General features: G+C 60.2%; 1 protein-coding gene and 1 long non-coding RNA gene across 19 annotated transcripts in view; both read right to left on the bottom strand.

Annotated features, from left to right (window-relative positions):
- The window catches only part of PTPRS (protein tyrosine phosphatase receptor type S), a 95,331-nt gene that overhangs the window by 14,912 nt on the left and 61,210 nt on the right, over positions 1 to 19,209 (bottom strand). For 7 of the 17 annotated variants that reach the window (XM_053220036.1, XM_053220035.1, XM_053220040.1 and 4 more), the window contains 8 exons: positions 16,143 to 16,412; positions 14,133 to 14,714; positions 13,030 to 13,163; positions 12,611 to 12,755; positions 5,396 to 5,701; positions 4,055 to 4,248; positions 3,867 to 3,893; positions 1,442 to 1,559 (listed from right to left, as the gene is read on the bottom strand). In XM_053220036.1, coding sequence (XP_053076011.1) covers positions 1,442 to 1,559; positions 3,867 to 3,893; positions 4,055 to 4,248; positions 5,396 to 5,701; positions 12,611 to 12,755; positions 13,030 to 13,163; positions 14,133 to 14,714; positions 16,143 to 16,412 — 1,776 coding nt within the window. The remainder of the gene's footprint in view (positions 1 to 1,441; positions 1,560 to 3,866; positions 3,894 to 4,054; positions 4,249 to 5,395; positions 5,702 to 12,610; positions 12,756 to 13,029; positions 13,164 to 14,132; positions 14,715 to 16,142; positions 16,413 to 19,209) is intronic. The other 10 variants (XM_053220048.1, XM_053220046.1, XM_053220047.1 and 7 more) reach the window with 3 other exon arrangements.
- Positions 6,577 to 8,781, bottom strand: LOC128314967 (uncharacterized). 2 transcript variants are annotated; one of them, XR_008297334.1, is made up of 3 exons: positions 7,862 to 8,781; positions 7,256 to 7,664; positions 6,577 to 6,921 (listed from the first exon to the last, which is right to left on the bottom strand). It is a non-coding gene; the product is annotated as an uncharacterized LOC128314967 (long non-coding RNA). The 2 variants fall into 2 exon arrangements; XR_008297333.1 differs by lacking the exon at positions 6,577 to 6,921 and having other exon boundaries at positions 7,099 to 7,664; positions 7,862 to 8,137; positions 8,204 to 8,781.

The following is a 19,209-nucleotide window of genomic DNA, read 5'->3' as shown; positions in this document are numbered from 1 at the left end:
GAGGCCCTCGGACGCTTATCTTTTCTTCTCGTTAGGAAGTCAGTCATCTTGTGCCTCACTGATCTGCCCCTTGCCTCTAGCTGACACAGGATTAACACCCATGGGACACAGCAACGTCCACGACCCTGCCCTTGCCCCATGGTTCTCGCAAGCAACGTGCCAAGGTCCTGCTAAGTCCTGCAGTAGAGATGCTCTACAAAGACAACCAACCCTGAGGTGCCTGGCTGGCTCAGGAGGTTAAGCATCTGACTCTTGGTTTCAGCTCAGGTCATGATCTCACGGTTTGTGGGTCGGAGCCCCACGTCAGGCTCCCGCAGCTGGCAGCGGGGACCCTGCTTGGGATTCTCTCTCTCTCCGTCTCCCTCCCTCCCTCCAGAGGGCCCTCTGTCCCTCTCCCGCTTGTGCTGTCTCTGTCTCTCTCAAAATAAATAAATAAACTTTAAAAATCTTCAATAAAACCAGGCTTCTTCCCTGCAGGACTTATCAGGACCTTTTGGGAACTGTGCTCTGAGCAGCCACAGCATGTGTAGTGGGTTTTGTGATGCAACATCCCTGAGAGAAGAGGAAACGATCAGGGCAGGCTGCTTGGAAGGGGTAACGAGGGTGCTGGACACAGAAGGATACAGAGACTAGGCTGACGGAGGGAACCGCATGGGCAAGGATTGGCACGAGCGTAGCGAGGGGTTGTGTCCCGCGGGCGTGGAACATCAGGCTATGTGGGCAGAGGGAGGGGTGTCGCGGGGGAAGGGGTGGGTGCGGGACGCGTGGGGGAGGCCTCAGGACCCGTCACTCCTGAAACACAAGCAACTTGTTCTCCACCCCACACCTTTGCCCAGGCTGTGCCATCCGCCCAGAACCCTCTCCCCTTACACGGCTGCCTCTCCCTCCTCAGCTTTGGCTGGGGTAAAAACAGTCCCTCGGGACAGGTGGTAGGGGCCTGGAGGGGCCGGAGGGGGAAACTGAGGCAGGGCTGCACAGAGAAGAGGCGTCGCGGGCAGCGGGGACGATGGGCGCGGTAACTTTCAACCACAACCCACTCGGGGCCATCACCGCTGTGACGGGGGCAGCACGGGGGTGCTGGGGGTGCCCGGAGGGAACCCTGGACCGAGGCTGTGGCACGGGGGGCGGGGTGGGGAAGGCTTCCCGAGGAGGGGCGGGCGAATCAAAGACCTAAGGACAGGGAGCAAGCAGCTGGCCCGGAGAAGGGTATCCAGGCAGAAGGAACAGCCCCGGAGAAGCCCGGACGGGACAGAGGCCTGGTAATGGCTTCCACCTTTCCGTAGCTAAGCGGGCAGGGAAGCCAGGGATGAGGACGTGGCAGGGCCCGACGCCCTCCCGAGGAGCCCCGCACCTTGGCTCTCTGTCCCCGCTGCCCAGCGCACGAGCTCAAGGACTCCGCGGGACGGTCTGGGGGCGGGGGGCCCGTGCAGGGGTCTCGTACCTGCTCCCTTGGTCACCACCACCTTGGGTTTGCTGCGAGCACCGTCGCCTTTCATGGTGTAGGCGGCTACCGTGATGGAGTAGGCGGTCTCGGGCTGCAGGTTTGTGATGACCATCTCCTGCGGGCAAGGACGGGGAGGGGTCAGCGACACAGTCGGGGCGGAGAGCGGCCCTGCCCATCCCCCCCCTCCCCCCCCCCCCCCCAGGCCGGGGTCAAGCAAGGCAGGCGGGGGGGCCCGGTCCGCGGGCAGAGGCGTGCATCCGAGCGCATGCACACCCCCCAACACGTCACACGTCCGTGCTCAAACGGGCACGCGCAGCCTGACACCCCGTCGTCTTCCACCTGGACGGGCGCGGTCACCCGGGGCTCCCACCCTTGCCGCCCCCACGTCCCGGCCCCCGGCCCCGCAGCGGCCACCAGAGGGCGCCTGCGAGCACCCACCCTCCTCCCACGGCCCTGGGGCAGAGGGGCTACAGGTCGATGAGGCACCTGCGTCTCATAGGGAGCCTGAAAGTGACACGATGGGGCCGTATTTACGTCCCAGAAGTGGGGACAAGCTACAAATCAGGCCTGTCCCCCCCCCACCCCGCCCCCGAGAGCTGATGAGTAAACCTCTGTATCACCGCCAATACCCTGCCCCAGCCAGACTTGTAACTAGACGCATACTGTTGACCCTTGGACAACATGCAGGGGGGAGGGGCGCTGACCGCCCCCCACCCCCAGCCCGTGCAGCCAAAAATCTGCACACAACTTCTGACTCCCCCAAAACTCGACTACAATTAGCCTCCCGTTGACTAGAAAAATGCTTACAGGTAACATACTCCATTTCACGCGTCTTGTATGTTTTTTTCTTTTAAAGTTTATCTATTTTGAGCGACAGCGAGTGTGTACAAGCGGGGGAGGGCCAGGGAGAGAGGGAGAGAGAGAGAGAGCGAGAGAGAGAGAGAGAGAGAGAATCCCAAGCAGGCTCTGCACTGACAGCACAGAGCCCGACGTGGGGCTTGAACCCACAAACGGTGAGATCGTGACCTGAGCCGAAGTCGGATGCTTAACCGACTGAGCCACTCAGGTGCCCCGTTCTACACTGTTTTCTTAGAGTAAAGCAGTTAAAGAAGAAACAAGAGATCTGAGGGAAAGAAAATACATTTATGGTGCTGCAGTGTGTTCATAAAAAAAAAAAAAAAAAACGTAACCCAAAAACAAAACAAAAAACCCAAATTCTGCATAAAAGTGAGCCTCCACAGTCCAAACCCGCGTTGTTCAAGGGTCAAGTGTATTCACGGCCCTCTCCTGCACTGGACTGTGACCCCCAGGGGGGCGGGCTCAGGTCGGTCTCGGTCACCTCCACACCTGCAGCAGCTCCTGGCTACACAGAATCTACATACAGTAGGTGCTCGGTAAATGCTTCTCTGGCAAACGTCGGAGCCCTCCGACCCGCACACGTATCTGCGTCCACCCTCAGGCAGCTGCACGCGTGCCCACGTCCCCACGCATGCACACCCACAGACACGGTCCAGCATGCCAGGGAGCTGTGGGGCGGCCCCGGGTCAGGGGCACGAGGAAGGGGACAGGGATGCACGGAGAGAGGGTCTCCTGCCCCTGAGCCGCACGTTCAGCCCCTCCCGGGGTCTTGGTGCGTGGGAGGGGCTGGGCCAAAACCGTGGTGGGAACTCCCCGCCCCTCCCTTCCCTGGGGGGTGGGACGGGTATCAATTGAACACCAGGCTTGGGGCTCTCCTGAGAGCCCGCGCCTCCGCCTCCGTGTCAGGGCTTCTAGAAAGACAGACGGAGGAGAGGAGGCATAGCAATGCCAACCGGCCCAGGGCCTCCTGAGAAAGCCCGGAGGGGTGGAAAGGGTACTGCAGGCCTCCTTTCCTGCCCTGGGCCCACTGACCGTCTGGCCACTCAAGGGCCCCGATCAAGTGGACACTTTGGCCACAGAGAGGAACTTCGAGGTCAGAGAAGGCCGGGAAGGGTGATAAAAGGGTCAGGCTGGGTTGGAGAGAGAGGCCCAGTCCGGAACTGCCAGGCCTGGGTCCAACCGGGGAGGCTGTGGGGTGCAGGGGTGGGTCGGGGCTGCAGGAACAGCTCGAGCCACAGGGAGCAGCGCTGCGGGCCGGACGGGCAGGGGAAGGAACAGTGTGAGCCCGGTCCTAGGGGCCATCCAGGTAAGAGGGCTGACATATATAACCTGTGGGTCACGTCCTGTGCCCTGCGTCCGGGACCCCTGCGGGGTTCCTGTGCCCATTTGCCTGACTTCAAAACCGAGGCTGCCAGCTCCAAGACGTAACCAGTAGGCATCTGGGGCCCAGGGGGGGAAGACCCTCTTACCAGGGAAGTGCAGGGGAGGGGAGGGGGGGACGGGGTCACGTCACTGCACGGCCCGCGGGAGAACACTGCAATGGCCGAGCAGGGGTGCTACTTACATATTCGGCTGTGTCATCTGTCTCCCACTGAGCGTGGGAGGAGGCGGCAGGGGAGAGAGGAGTAGGTGAGCAGGTGGCCAGAGAGAGAGAGAGAAGCAGCAGCGAGAAGGCAGGAACGCAGGGTCTGGGGGCCGCCCCGCCCACCCGGCGCCCCGCCCGCCCCGGCCCCGCCCCGGCGCCCCGCCCACCTGGGCATCGGCCAGCATGACGTCCTTGATGCGCGGCGGCCCGCGGGCCTCGGCGCCCTCCATGCGTACGTAGTGGACCTGGTAGCCGCGGATCTGGCCGTGCTGCCGGCCGGGCGCGGGCGAGCGCCACAGCACGCGGATGGCCGTGGCGTTGAGCGCCTCCGCCTCCACCTTCCGCGGCGGCGCGCTGGGCACTGGCGGGGGCAGGGGAGGGGCGGGCAGGGCCGTTACTGGGGGGCCCGGCCCTGCCCCGGGCAGCACCGCTGCCCCGTGCCAGGGAGCCAAGTGGCTGCAGGTTAGCTGGGATGGTCTGAGCGCTCACCACCAACGGGGGAGGGCGTGTGCCCCACTTACAGGTGGGCAGCCGAGGGCCCCCCCCCCAGAGCCTAAGCCCCCTGCCCAGGGCCACACGACTCGAGCGGGCCCCGCACGCTCCGTTCCCCGGGCTTTACCCACACTGCCTCGTCCATCCTAACAGCACCCTTCGAGGCAGGGGCTCTTACTCCCATTTCACAGATGGGAACTGGGGCCTCGATCGCAGGGTGAGGAAGAGGCAAAGCCGGGGCCCGAACCCAGGCCGTCCGGCTGCCCGTTCCCGTGCGAACCAGTAGGCAGCTAGCCCCACACGAGAGCCCTCCCCACCTGATGGGGGGGGGGGGCCTCCGGGCCCCACCTTTCAGGCAGGCCAGGGCCGGGAAGGCAAGCCGGACTCCCGACAGCCCAGGAGCTGCCGTCTTTCTGGACTGGCTGTTTGCTTCGGGGCTCCCCGCGCCCCGGCTTCTAGCGGCGGACCCCAGACCGGAGCCTCACCCCACCCCGCAGCTCCGAACTTTCTAGCTAGAAGTCGGCCACGGCAGGAACGCTTGCACCACGGGGGGGTCGGCCGTGGCTACAGATCGGTGGCCGTGCCCCAGGAGCCGGCCGCATCACCGGCACGCCGCAGCCGACCCACTTGCCCGCGGGGACGGCTCAGCCCGAGGGAGGGAACTGCCGATCTTATCGGCTCATCCCCGGAGCCTAAAAGCTAGGTTTCCGGGGCCAGGGAGCATCATGAGCTTGCGGTGAGCAAGCACCGCTTCCGGGCTTTTCCGGCACCGGACCAAAATGCAGGGCTGCCACACTCCACTTCCCAGGCACGGGGCTCGGGGAGAAAATACTGCCCGGAAGGGCCTGGGACAGACGAGCCCAGGAGCAAGGAGCCCGGCATTCCTTGGGACGGCTCTCGGTCTCCCGTCTCCCCCTCAACACTGTGGCTTCTACCTTCCGACCACCAGCCAGCCCCGGTTCTGCAGAGGCGGAAGGCGCCGAGGCGGAGGGGGGTGGGCCGGGGTGGGTGCTCACCGTCCTCGTCGGTGCGGATGACCACGGGCGAGCTCTCGGGCCCTGGTCCCACCTCTGTGTGAGCGACCGTCGTGATGCGATACTCCGTCCACTTGTCCAGCGCCTCCAGCAGGATCTGAGTGGCGGTCGGGGGAATGCCGTTCACCTCCTTGGGTTGCGGATCCTCTGAGCCCAGCGGTCGGTAGCGGACGCTATAGCTCACCAGGGCCCCGTTGTGCGTTTCCGGCGGCGGTGGGCGCCAACTTACCAAAATGGCCGTGGAGCGCGTGCTGACGCATTTAACGTCTTGAGGGGGGGCTGACGGTTCTATTGGAGGGGGGAGAACGTGGGGGCGGGCAGGGGAGGCGGGATGGGCGGGGGGAGGGGGGCGGGGAAACAAAAGATGGGAAAGAGAAAATAAAACAGAAGATGATAACAAACAAAACAGAACTAAACCAAAGAGAAGTCGAACCCAAAAGAAGCGGGTGTCAACCAAAGGTGAGATGGACGGGTGGGGGGAGGGGAGGGGCCGGGAGGGCTGGCCAAGAACGCTGCGCTCAGCACTGCACCCGCCCGGCACGCAGGCGGCCCTGGGGAGGGGGCGGCCACCGTCCCCGGGGGACGCGTGTGTGGGCGCGTGTGTGGCTAGGTGTGCGCGAAAAGCCCCGGTCGCGACGCACCCGTCATACACGGGGCAGGTGCCGGGGCGGCACGGGATGGCGGTAGAAGCATCTATTTATTGGACACCTGCTCTGCGCCAAGCACCGGGCCATGGGCGTCACAGCATAACGGTAGATGTACTTAGCGAACACCTACTGCGTGCCAGGGGAATAGCACTGTCAGTGTAAAAGCAGGACGAGTCCCCTCTGTTGGGCACCTACTGTGTGCTAGGCAGTGTGAAGGGCTTCATAGGCTTGGAGCACCTGGGTAGCTCAGTCGCTTAAGCATCCGATTCTGGACTTGGGCTCAGGTCACAGTCTCACAGTTCGTGGGTTTGAGCCTCGCGGCAGGCTCTGCGCTGACCGTGCGGAGGCCGCTTGGGATTCTCTGTGTCTCTCTGCCCCCTGCTTCTAGCTCTCAAAATAAGTAAACTTAAAAAAAAAAGCTTGTTTTGTTTTTTTTTTAAAGAGCGTCGTAGGTTAACGGCAAAAACACCTACGTGGTGGACACCGGTCTGAATCGGGGGCTCTAGGACCGCCCTCTCCGCCTCACTGAAGACAAAACAGCGCCCACGTCTCGAGCACCTACTATGTGCCAGTGAGCATGCCGAGGGCTCTCGAGAGTAATAGCACGAGTGCCTGCTAACTGGACACCTCTTGTGCTGCCACCAGGCTCAGGGCCTCACAGGGAGCACAGCCCAAATTAGGCAACTACTGCATGCCAAGGTCGTGACAGATGACAGCTCTTCTGCGTGCAGCCCCTACTGTGTACCTGGCACCACACGAAGTCCTTCACAGATCAACGGCAGATCTTATTTGCTGGGCACCTACTATGGGCTGGGGATCCTAACCACCCTCTAAACATAAAAACAGACCATTATGTGGCACCTACTACGTGCCAGGCACCGGGCTGGGGGCTTCATCCGATAACAGTACTAGTCCCCACAAAATGAGTACCTACTATGCGCCAGGCACCGGGCTGGGGCTTCATCAGATAACAGTACTAGTCCCCACATAATGAACACCTACTACGTACCAGGCACCGGGCTGGGGACTTTATAACAGTACTAGTCCCCACATAATGAATACCTACCACGTGCCAGGCACTGGGCTGGGGACTTTATAACAGTACTAGTGCCCACATAATGAGTATCTACTACGTGCCAGGCACCGGGCTGGAGGCTTCATCGGATAACAGTACTAGCCCCCACATACTAAAGACCTACTACGTGCCAGGCACCAGGCTGGGGGCTTCATCAGGTAACAGTACTAGTCCCCACATACTGAGCACCTACTACGTGCCTGGCACCGGGCTGGAGGCTTCATCGGATAACAGTACTAGTCCCCACATAATGAGCACCTACTATGTGCCAGGCACCGGGCTGGGGGCTTCATCGGATAACAGTACTAGTCCCCACATACTAAGCACCTACTACGTGCCAGGCACCGGGCTGGGGGCTTTATCGGGTAACAGTACTAGTCCCCACATAATGAATACCTACCACGTGCCAGGCACCGGGCTGGGGACTTTATAACAGTACTAGTCCCCACAAAATGAGTACCTACTATGCGCCAGGCACCGGGCTGGGGGCTTCATCAGATAACAGTACTAGTCCCCACATAATGAGCACCTACTACATACCAGGCACCGGGCTGGGGACTTTATAACAGTACTAGTCCCCACATAATGAATACCTACCACGTGCCAGGCACTGGGCTGGGGACTTTATAACAGTACTAGTGCCCACATAATGAGTATCTACTAGGTGCCAGGCACCAGGCTGGGGGGTTTATCAGATAACAGTACTAGTCCCCACATACTGAGCACCTACTACGTGCCAGGCACCAGGCTGGGGGCTTCATCAGGTAACAGTACTAGTCCCCACATAACGAGCACCTACTGTGTGCCAGGCACCGGGCTGGGGGTGTCATCAGATAACAGTACTAGTCCCCACATACTAAGCACAGACTACGTGCCAGGCACCGGGCTGGGGGCGTCATCAGATAACAGTACTAGTCCCCACATACTGAGCACCTACTACGTGCCAGGCAGCAGGCTGGGGGCTTTATCAGATAACAGTACTAGTCCCCACATACTAAACACCTACTACGTGCCAGGCACTGGGCTGGGGCTTCATCAGAACAGTACTAGTCCCCACATACTAAGCACCTACTATGTGCCAGGCACCAGGCTGGGGGCGTCATCAGATAACAGTACTAGTCCCCACATACTAAGCACCTACTACGTGCCAGGCACCGGGCTGGGGGCTTTATCGGGTAACAGTACTAGTCCCCACATAATGAATACCTACCACGTGCCAGGCACCGGGCTGGGGACTTTATAACAGTACTAGTCCCCACAAAATGAGTACCTACTATGCGCCAGGCACCGGGCTGGGGGCTTCATCAGATAACAGTACTAGCCCCCACATACTAAACACCTACTACGTGCCAGGCACCGGGCTGGGGGCTTCATCAGGTAACAGTGCTAATCCCCACATACTGAGCACCTACTACGTGCCAGGCACCGGGCTGGGGGCATCATCAGATAACAGTACTAGCCCCCACATACTAAACACCTACTACGTGCCAGGCACCGGGCTGGGGGCTTCATCAGGTAACAGTGCTAATCCCCACATACTGAGCACCTACTACGTGCCAGGCACCGGGCTGGGGGTGTCATCAGGTAACAGTACTAGTCCCCACATACTGAGCACCTACTACGTGCCAGGCACCGGGCTGAGGACTTTATAACAGTACTAGTCCCCACATAATGAATACCTACCACGTGCCAGGCACCGGGCTGGGGGGTTTATCAGATAACAGTACTAGTCCCCACATACTAAGTACAGACTACGTGCCAGGCACCGGGCTGGGGGCGTCATTAGATAACAGTACTAGTCCCCACATACTGAGCACCTACTACGTGCCAGGCACCGGGCTGGGGGCTTCATCAGGTGACAGTACTAGTCCCCACATAATGAGCACCTACTACGTGCCAGGCACCAGGCTGGGGACTTCATCAGATGACAGTACTAGTCCCCACATAATGAGCACCTACTATGTGCCAGGCACTGGGCTCGGGACTTTATCAGATAGCAGTATTAGTCCCCACATAATGAGTACCTACTACGTGCCAAGCACTGGGCTGGAGGCTTTACTGAAAAGCACAGCAAGAGTTCCTAGCTACTAAACACCTACGATGTATAAGGCACTGTATTCTGGGCCTTGTAGAACATGAATAGTTCTCACTTCTTAAGCACCTACTGTGTGCCAAGTGCTGTGCTAAGGGCCTTATACATAAATCGGGGCAGTTTTTCCTTCTCGAGCACCTCCTGTGTGCACACAGTGTCAAAGGTTCTGCAGGTAACGACTTCACGTTTTGAGCAGAACCTGCGGACCCCAAACCCCATGCTAGGTCCTGTCAGACTGACAACGGTTCCTATCTGAGCATATGCACCCAGAGCAAGGCCAGCCTCTTTGAAGAAAATGCCACTTATCGAGCACTTACTGTATGCCAGGCATTCTCCAGGGGCTTCACGGAACAACGATCATAGGCCCCGTGTCTGGGGTTCCTACTGTGCAGGGGACACCAGGGTAAGCTTGTTGCAAATGACTAGCAGCTTCCATCTGGTGAGTGCCAATTAGGGGCCTCGCACCACGCCGATCTGTGTTTAGGTTTAAGAGAGTACTTATGAAGCACCTATTGTGTGCCAGGCAGTGTGCTAAGGGCTTTGCTAAGTAACAGTGATAGTTCCCACATATTAAGCACCTACTGTGTGTGTTACAGGCTTTCTGGAATAACACTAAGTCCCCACCTGTGGCGTATCTGCTACGAGACTGGGCTTAAGGCTGTTACTGACGTCAGACCTCACGGTCCTTGCGTCTTCTGGACACCGCACACCCTAAGCCCTTTATGCTCAAAATGTGCCCCCCTGATTAGCCATTCAATTCTCAAGACACGAAGTGGCTGGAGCGATCACCCCTCCAGCCTCAGGCCATGCTCCAGGTGGGGAAACGGGTGTCAAAGCCCATCTGCCTGCTTTTCTATAATCACTTTTTTAACTCCTGGCTGCCAGACCCCACCTACCCGGGGTGCCTTTCACAGATCACCTCCCACTTTACAGATGAGCAAACTGAGGCCCCAAACAAGCAGGCTGCCTTCCCAAGGGCATGTGGCGAGAGCCGGTATTTGAACCGGGGCTCGGCTGTTGTCCAGGGGCTGTCTTGACTTGAGGACGGGGATTCTCAGCCTGTGTCCTTATCCACTCAGGCCAGTTGAGGACGGCTGGAGCCACCCTACCTCAACTGCCCATGACTCCAGAATTCTCCTTGCCTAGAGGGAGGTCCAGAGAGGTCACTGGCTTTGCTTCACGGCAAGGCATATAGAACCCTACCATCATGGCAACCCTATTTGTTCACTGACCACGTGTTTACAGGGTACTCGTGACGTGCACACCCCGTGTTGGGGCTACCCAGTGATGAGAGACGTCCTCAAAGACATCAGGCTACGAGACGTCTCAGACGCCACTCCAGAGTCAACTAAAATGACCCTCCGGGCCCACTTAAAGTGAAATACCGGGGTTCCTTCCTCTGATATCAGATACTTGGGGCCCTCTCCCCCATTTCTTGACCAGCCACCCCAACCAAAAGTGCCTGGGGGAATCAGGCAGGAGTGGAAAAACCAACCAAGGGATGTGCCGGAAGGAATGGATCCGCTGAGAAAGGGGGGGAGGAAAAATAAAACCAAAACCATAACAAAATAAGAAACAACGGTGATGGTGATGATGATGAGAAAAACCATAATAAAAGAAAGAAAGACGCCTTCCAGAAAAAACTCCCAGTCTGGTTACCTACCTTCCGCTCTTCAACTGCTAACTTATAAGACTTTCTTACGAGGGAGAGAGTGGCGGAGTGCCGAGCTACAAGGCCAGACCGAGCTCTGGGTGGGTCTCCGGACGCAAGCAGGCCCCCAGTGTGGGCACGCTGTGGTTCCGGACTGGCGCCGACGAGGCGGGAAGGTGAGACGGTGTGGGGAGACCCACGGCTGAGCGGTCTGGCCTCCACCTACCCTTGAGTTCAGCCTAAGAAGCCCGCAGTCCCCGGGGGGGACATGCCTGGCCCTGAGTCTCGCTGTCAGCTCTCTCGGGCCCCACCCGCCTCGGGGGGAGAAGTGGGGAGCCCCTTCTCCCCCGCTCCCTGTCCTGGGCCGCCCCAGAGTTTCGCGTGGCTGGGCCAAAGCCGCTTTCCTGACGACCACGGAGGCCGCCTCCTTCACAATCCGGCCCAACCTGCGTGACGTCTTGGGGGGGCGGGGGTGACGGACCCACAGACAGGCTCCGGTGGGAGGTAGCTCCCAGGCCCCCGTTTCCGGGGCAGGCGTGGCTCTCGGCCGCGGGGTGGAAAATTTGGGGGGGGGGGGGACCGTGGACCCTGTGCAGCCCAGAGCTGCTGAGGTATGCGGGGCACAGGCCGGGGGGCACGCAGGGTGGGCCGTTTTTGTGAACCTGCTTGAGACCAGCGCGTACTCACCTTCGTGGCACCTGTGCCGGTCTCTCACGTGGCCGCCCAAGCCACAGGACACCCTCACTGATCACCTCACGCACAAACACGCCCAGACGCCTGTGAGCTGCGGAGCTCTCGGCTCGGCACGCGGGAGGGGGGAGGAGGGAAGGGGGCCGGAGAGGGGAGGGGGGCAGGGGTGCCGCGTCTCCGAGGCCCCTGGTCCGCAGCGGCTCGGACCCCCAGGCCCAAGCTGCTGTCACCCGCGACTGACCCGTGACCCCCTGTGTGCACACACCCGGGGGGGAGGGGGGGAGGACTGGAGGGTCTGGACACCGAGGCTGCTTCCGGAACAAGGCCTGGGGTGGTGCTCTGCGACTGACTGAGAAGGGGGAGGGGAGGGGAGGGGAGGGGAGGAAGGCCACGGCGGCGGAGGCCACGGCAGGCGAGGGTGAGCGCGGAGGAGGGGCAGAGGGAGAAGGGGAGGCAGACGGACAGCGGGATCTGGGGCCTGTCCAGGCCCTGAGCTCCGAGCAGGCCAGGAGGGCGGAGGCAGGGTCCCCAGTGGGGCCCAGAGCCAGCTGCCGGCTGCAGAGGTCTGGCCAAAAGGCGACCACGGCAAAGAGCTCCAGGGACTCAAGAGCTCCTGGAGCCCGCACCCCCTGCCCTCCTGCTCCTGCCCCTGGCAATGGGGGGCCTGGTCTGGGGGGCAGGGCCATCTGGGGAGGCGTCTGGTCTCTGTGCGCCGGGCTCCCCGGGAACGACGGGGTGTGGGCGGGGGCAGCCTCACACGGCCCTCCAGAGCACAGTGCGGCCGTTCCGGGGGCCCCAGGCGCAGGCGCAGGGCGGGAGGAGGAGAGAGAGGTGCAGTGGGCAGCGGCCCCCGACCTAGGGGTGAACCTCGTCTCCCAGGGCGACGGACACAGCGGGGCCTGCGGCAACCGCCGGCGCCGCGTGGGGGCGCACGCGCGAGGCCAGGCGCCCCCCCCACCCGCTGCGGCGTCCCGGCCAAGGTCAGCGTGCGCGGGTGGGGGCGGGGCCCCGCAGAGAAGGGCGGGGTCCGCGAGACACCTACTGGACTGGAGCGTGCGCTGTCGCACCACGGAGGTGAAGGCGCCCAGACCCTGCGGAGACCGCGCTGCCAGGCGGAAGGCGTACTCCGTGTTGGGCTTGAGGTCATCCACCACGAACGCTGTGGCCGGGTCGAAGGTCCTCCCCACCTGGGGGCGGTGGCGGGTGGAGACAAAGAGACAGAGACGCGGAGATTGTGAAAGAGACACAAGGCGAGCAGAGACCGAGGAACGGAGACATCGATGAATCAGAGAGCAGAGCAGAGCAGAAAGTAGGGCAGAGGGAAGGAGGAGGAAGAGGGACGCAGCGGCATCCACGGAGGCGGGGGGGCGGGAGGGGGGGGCGAGAGCGGAGGAAGAGAGACATCGAGTCAGCGAGACCCGAGGGCGCCCCGCCCGGCCCCCTCCCGCCGGTGCCCAGTACCTCTCTGCCGTGGTCGCCTTCCCGGAACAGGAGCTCGTATTTGATGATGCTCTCCTGCCGTGGGGGGCTCCATGACAGCCCGATGCTCGTCTCCGACTTGGCCTCCGCCCTGAAGTTCATGGGCTGGCCGGGCACTGCAGGGAGGGGAGAGGGGAGGAGGGGAAACGGGGCGGGGGTGGGTTTGTGACTGGGGAAGGGTCCACTCCATAGGGTGCCCAACCCGCCAGGTGTCCCCAGGCTCCCAAAAAGGGCCCCGTGATGCTCAGCACCGCCCCGAAGGCAAGGCTGCTCTCGATCGTGTTCTGGATGCTTCTGGAATGTTCTCCACTGTTACTTCTCTTATTTTCCCAGGAGCTCCCTGACAATTTCAATTTCCCCACCCTCTCTGCTTCCAGTGGGGGAAAAAAACCTCAAACACAAAAACAAAACCGAACCCAAAAAACCCTCCTTTTCAAATCACGCCGGCGCTCTCTTTGCTTCCCCTACGTTAAATGGCAGAGAAATCGTGGGGACGTTTCGAAACACGGCCCCTCGTCCTGGGTCCGCTCTGTAAGGGCAGTTCCAATGCTCCCGTCCCTGCACTTGGACAGCTGCTGGGTCTTTCTGGACTGGAGGTCCTGAAACCTGAGCCCGTAAGGGAAGGACCAGAAACCCGCGCACAGCTGGGGCCCCAGACACCTGGATGCCCCACACCCGCCCTGCGCGGCGGCCTGGGCGGGCGGGCCGCCAGCCGCTGCTTTGAGCTCATGCGTTTCCCCTTTGCGGTCTCGAGCTCTCCGAGGAGAACGCAGAATGGCACTTCCCCAACTCAGACACGGCCGCCGGGACCTGTCCGGATGTCCGATCACAGCCCCGCGGCCTCGCCAAATCCAATTTCCCGAGAGGAGAGAAACGGGGGCTTTCCGGGACGACGTCCCGCTTTGAGACGCCAGCGCGAAGATATCCGAAAGCACCCCGCGCGGTGAATACACCAGCGGCGGGCCTCTGGGCAGCATCGGCCAGCCAGCCGCGTGCTGCGGGGACACAGGACCCCGGCCCCTAATCCCGCTGTCCCCGCCCCACCCCCACCCCCGCGGAGGCCACGCCTCCCCCAGGCCCCTCACCTCCCTGCTGCGTCTTGACCTGGATGGGGTCCGAGAGGGGCCCGTCGCCCACGGAGGTGAAGGCCAACACACGCACAGTGTAGGTCTCGTCCTCCAGCAGGCTGCCCACGGTGGTCAGCAGACTGTCATCCACGTTGTGTTTCTGCCAGTTGCCCACGGGGTGCTCAGGCTCCATGGTGTAATAGATCCGGTAGCCCCGGATCAGGCCGTTGGGCTCCACGGGCTCTTCCCACTGGATGATCATGGTGGTGGCGCTCAGCATGCGGGCCTGCACGTTCCGCGGGGCGCTGGCCGGGGCCTGTTCGCCCGTGCGGGTGACCACCGACTCACTGGGGGGCCCCTGGCCGATGGAGTTGACGGCCGACACCCAGATCTCGTACTCCGAGTTGGGGCTCAGGCCCCCGATGCTGTAGCGCGTCGTGGTGATGTCCTCCTTGATCTGGTACGGCCCGTCTTGGCTCTTGGATTTATATTCGATGACATAGTAGGACACGGGGTCTGGATTGCCGGAGTCCCACGTGATGGTGATGCTGGTGGCTGTGTTCTCAGTCACCACAGGCGTCCCCGGGGCTTTGGGGAGAGCTGTGGGTGGCAGGCACGGTCACACGTCAGGCACCCTGGCTGCGGAGCCCGAAGGCCCTCGCTGCGCCTTGACTTCCTCGCCAACGACCCCCGGGCCCGGTGACCCCCGTTCCCACCATCTGTAGGAGGGTTCCGCAAACTATGGCCCGAGGACCAGCAGCTGCTTTTATAAGTAAAGTTTTATTAGAATACAGCCGCGCCTACGTATCACAAGATGGCTCCTTTCGCGCGACAGGGGCAGGGCTGGGGGGGCTGCAGCAGAGACCACGTGGCCCGTAAAGCTGAAAATGCTGACTTAAAAAAAAAAAAATTTACTCTTGAAGAAAAACATTGAGTTTTGAAATTGCTGGTGCCCTGTCTCCGTGGTTTACTCTGCTCAGCCACGCTGTCTGTTCCCACAGCACACTTGCTGTTCCCTGTACCTGAAATGCTCCAACCCCAGAGGGGCCACACGGCCAGCTGTTTCTCGTTCCTTAAAGCTTCCCGCACCACCCAGGCCACAGGCGCCCTCGCCCAGTGCTTAGCAGAGGCCGGAGTTTTGTTCATGATTCTACGCTCCTAGCACCTAGATGATCGTGACTTTCTCTCCCACTCGTCCCAAGTTCTTACACCACCGCGGCCCCAGGAGAGGCTCACTCGCTCAGCAAGATGACCAACAAACTAGCTGATGCTCATGTCTTCCATGGCCCTAGGACAGGGCTTGGCAAACTCAGCCTCCAAAGGGCCACACAGTAACTATTTGAGCTTCGCAGGCCCGGGTTGAGAGAGCTGCCACAGACAAGGCATGGATGACTGGGTGTGGTTATGTGCCAATAAAGCTTTATTTATAAAAAACAAGGGGAGGGCCACATTCAGCCCGCAGGCTGTAGTTTGCTGGCCCCTGTTCTAGAGCTAGGAAACGATTTGGGGGCACCTTCCTCTGAATCTCATCACAGACTTGAGCCATCAGGAGACCCCCGCGGTCCCCTGTCCCAGCTCCAGCTCTCTGAGTCTGCACAGGCTGTTTGCTTTTCTTAGAAACACTCTTCATCTTCTTTGGCTCATTCCTGTTCAACTTTTAATCTTTCTCTGACCTAACTTTTCTGGGGGGCGCGGGGGGGGGGGGTGAGACCCTCAACTCTGGGGGGTCTGAACGGGGCCACACGGTCCCCATCACAGTCTTGATCAGCTTGTATCGTGGCTGTCTGGCTACCTGGGCGTGTCACACATCGGGCTCTCTGCTCGGCACAAGACCGTGCCTCAGTCCGCGGGGCCGGGCCGGGCCCAGGAAAACCGATAAACGCCTATTCACAAAACAAGCGTCCCCTTCCCAGCCGCGAATGACCAAAGCCAGAATGGCAACTCAAAGGCTCTCTACCTGGACCCCTGACCTGTGCCCGGGGCCCAGGGATGACCTCGGCCTCCCTGTGCCCCATGGGCCACACTTACATTTCACTGTGATCTGGGCCACAGCCTCGATGACGCCCAGGCTGGACATGGCCACGCACGTGTAGTTGGCCGAGTCCTTGACGTCTGTGAGTTCCAGCACATTCCGCCCCACGGGCATGTCGTCTTCGGGCGTCAGGTCCTCGGCCCCCTGCATCCACTTGACGTACGGCATGGGCGAGCCCACGGCCACGCAGGTGATGTTCACGTTGCCGCCTGGCATGATCTCGTGGCTCATGGGCAAAATGGAGAATCGTGGGGCCACGCGGCGGACTGGGGGTGGGCGGCGGGCGGGTGGGAGCGAGATGCACAGGGTGGGGGGTGGGGAGACGGGATGCAGAGGGGAAAAGAAAGAAAAGCAGGAAGAAAGAAAGAAAGAAGGAAGGAAAGAAAGAAAGAAAAAAAGGAAACAAAAAAGCGGAAAACAATTTAAATATAAACAAGGCTGTTCCCTTCCCCCCAGCTGCAGTTGTTTTTTTTTTCTTCCAAATGAAAAGAAAAGAAAAAAACCAAATTAAAAAAGCAAATTCCAACACAAAGAAACCAAAAACTTCAAAGGAAGGTACTCCACAAACAATATATAGAGAGATATATCGATATATAATAAAAGAGACACAAAGCATTATTCCATAGCAACAGGGTTTCAGAGACCAGAGTGGCTGGTCACAGCACAGTTACGAACACAAAAATTTATCAGCTGTTTCTCATCTTTGCTGACAGACGTGGCTTCGGGGAGCAGCCCCTCCACCCGCTCTCCCAAGAGGGGAGCTTCGGAAGATTCTGGCTGCAGGTGGCGGGGGCTCTGAGGACGTCGGGGAGCAGGGAGGTCACGGAAACCAGCGGTGCTGGAAGGCAGAGGGGGCCGGGGCCTCGGCCCCCCACCCTCGTCCCCTCCGGTGACTCGGGGGCCCTGCCCACTTCCCGGGGGGGCCCTCAAGGAAAAGATGAGAAACTCTAATGAAATTTTTGTGGTTTTGGGGTATAGAAACCCTTCTAAAAGCTTCTGTCGGATCTGACAAGTTTCCATTGATAGATGCAGCTCTCAGAATCACAAACAGCATGCAAACTAGGTTGGTTGAGAGAAGGACAGAGAGAGAGGAAGAGGAAGAGGAAGAGAGAGAGAGAGAGAGAGAGAGAGAGGGAGAAGGAGGGACCGAGAGGTGATGCAAGGAAGAAGCCTGGTTTCAGGGGCCTTCGGTGCACATTCGTGGGTGCCAGAGACGAGAGACAGGAGCCACGGGAGAGACAGAACAGGAAGAGAGGCCCAGAGAGAGGGGGGCAGAGACAGAGGAGGAGGGAGGAGGGGGCCCACTGCAATCTGCATATTAATTCTAGCGGATGTGACCCAATGTGACATGTCACATTGTCACATCACAGCCCTGGCAGAATAGGATATTAATAATAATAATAATAATAATAATAATAATAATAATAAAACGAGGGAATGAGCTTGAACGTTGAGAAAACAGGGACATGTTCTGTGCGTTTCTCAGCGGGGAAGCGGGTGCAGCCTTCTGTCCCAACCTCGCGGACCGTGAAGGCGGCAGGAAGCATTTCGGGGGCTCCATTTTCGGAAGTTGGACGGGTTTCGGGGTGGGGGCGGGGGCAGGGCGCGGATGCTAACGGGACGCCTGAACTTCCAGAAAGGCGTGGCTGCTCCCCAGGAGCCGTGTCACTAACTGCAGCCCGAAGGACTTGGGCTGACCCAGCAGATCGTTCGAGCCAGGAAGAGGCCGTCCCTGGCTAAGAATCTCGGGACCTCAAGCCACGCGGGTGGGGCCCCAGCTTCGGGTGGGTCAAGGGGTCTTGTCTCGCACTAGAGAGATGACAGGCTGGAGGCTCGACAAGGCCACACGGGGCCACGAAGTGACGTCTGGCACCCTGCCCCGCCTGATGTCACCTGCCGTCGGCAGGGGGTGGCTGGCAGGGGCCTGACTTGCCCTAACAGAGGAGGGGGCTCCGGGGGGAACCGGTTCCCGCTCTTCCAGCCCGGGGTTCCGAGCTGGAAGTCCCAACCCTTGCTCCCTGAATCCGGATGGAGGCAAAGAGGAGGCGGGAGCTCCGTGGGGGTGGGAGGCAGAGCAAAGCAGCGGCAGCCCTTCGGAAAAGGAAGCCCCACGAAAAGTCCAGTGTCACGTTGGAGACAGGATGGAGGCCGTAGAAGGTATCGCTGGAGGGGGGGGAGTGGGGGGTACGGGTGGGGGGAGACAGAGGGGCCATGCAGACGGACTGGGGGTGAGGGGCGGGGCGCTGAGATGGGGGGGTGGCTTTCTGGCAGGGCTGGGTGGAAGGTGGGGGGGGGGGGGGAGTCAGGGGAGAACGGGGTCTGGCCAGCCAGCGGACGCGGTCCAGGCCAGCCGCCGGCATCCACAGCGAGGCACGAGCGGGATGCCCGACGCTGCGTTGTCATGGAAACAGAACATGATGGGGGATGAGTGTGGGGAGCTAATTAATCAAGGACAGAAAACGGCATTGACGTCCAAAGCAAAACCAGGAGAAACAAATGAAAGAACAAAGCGGAAAAAAGGAAAAAAAAAAAAACAAAACTCAAAACACCTCAAAAAAACAAAAAAAAAAAAACCCCCAACCAAACAACAACAAAAAAATCCCCTGGGAAACACAACCCCCAAAAGCAAGAAGGAAAAAAGAAAAAAAAAAAAAAAGAACAAAACAAAAACAAAAACACATGGAATGAGTGTGGGGCTGAAAATCGGGGTCTGAAAGGGAGGAGGGCTGTGGCTTTCCCAGGGAGGTGCCCCCCCTCCCCCAGCAGAACACAGGGTCTGGCCGGCCCGCCCAGCACCCAGGAGCCCCGGCTGAGGGTTCGAGGTGGCCACGGAGGTGAGATCCTCGCAGAGAAAGAACCTTCGGGGCAAACCAACCCAGCCCCACTTCTCGGGGACACCCTGGCCCTGGTCAGGGCTCAACGAACAGCCCTGATCACAGACTCGCTGACCACACAGCAAGGCAATCCCTCACGACCTCAGAACCTCCCAGAAAACCTCTCCAGGCAGAGGTGGGAGACGGTGACGTGGGTGAAAAAGCCCTGTGGTCTTGGGAAGGCCCCTCA

This window comes from Acinonyx jubatus, chromosome A2, assembly GCF_027475565.1.
Source record: "Acinonyx jubatus isolate Ajub_Pintada_27869175 chromosome A2, VMU_Ajub_asm_v1.0, whole genome shotgun sequence".
In the NCBI taxonomy this organism is placed as follows: domain Eukaryota; kingdom Metazoa; phylum Chordata; class Mammalia; order Carnivora; family Felidae; genus Acinonyx; species Acinonyx jubatus.
The sequence above is the reverse complement of the archived record's forward strand: the minus strand, read 5'-3'. Positions and strand labels throughout refer to the sequence as shown.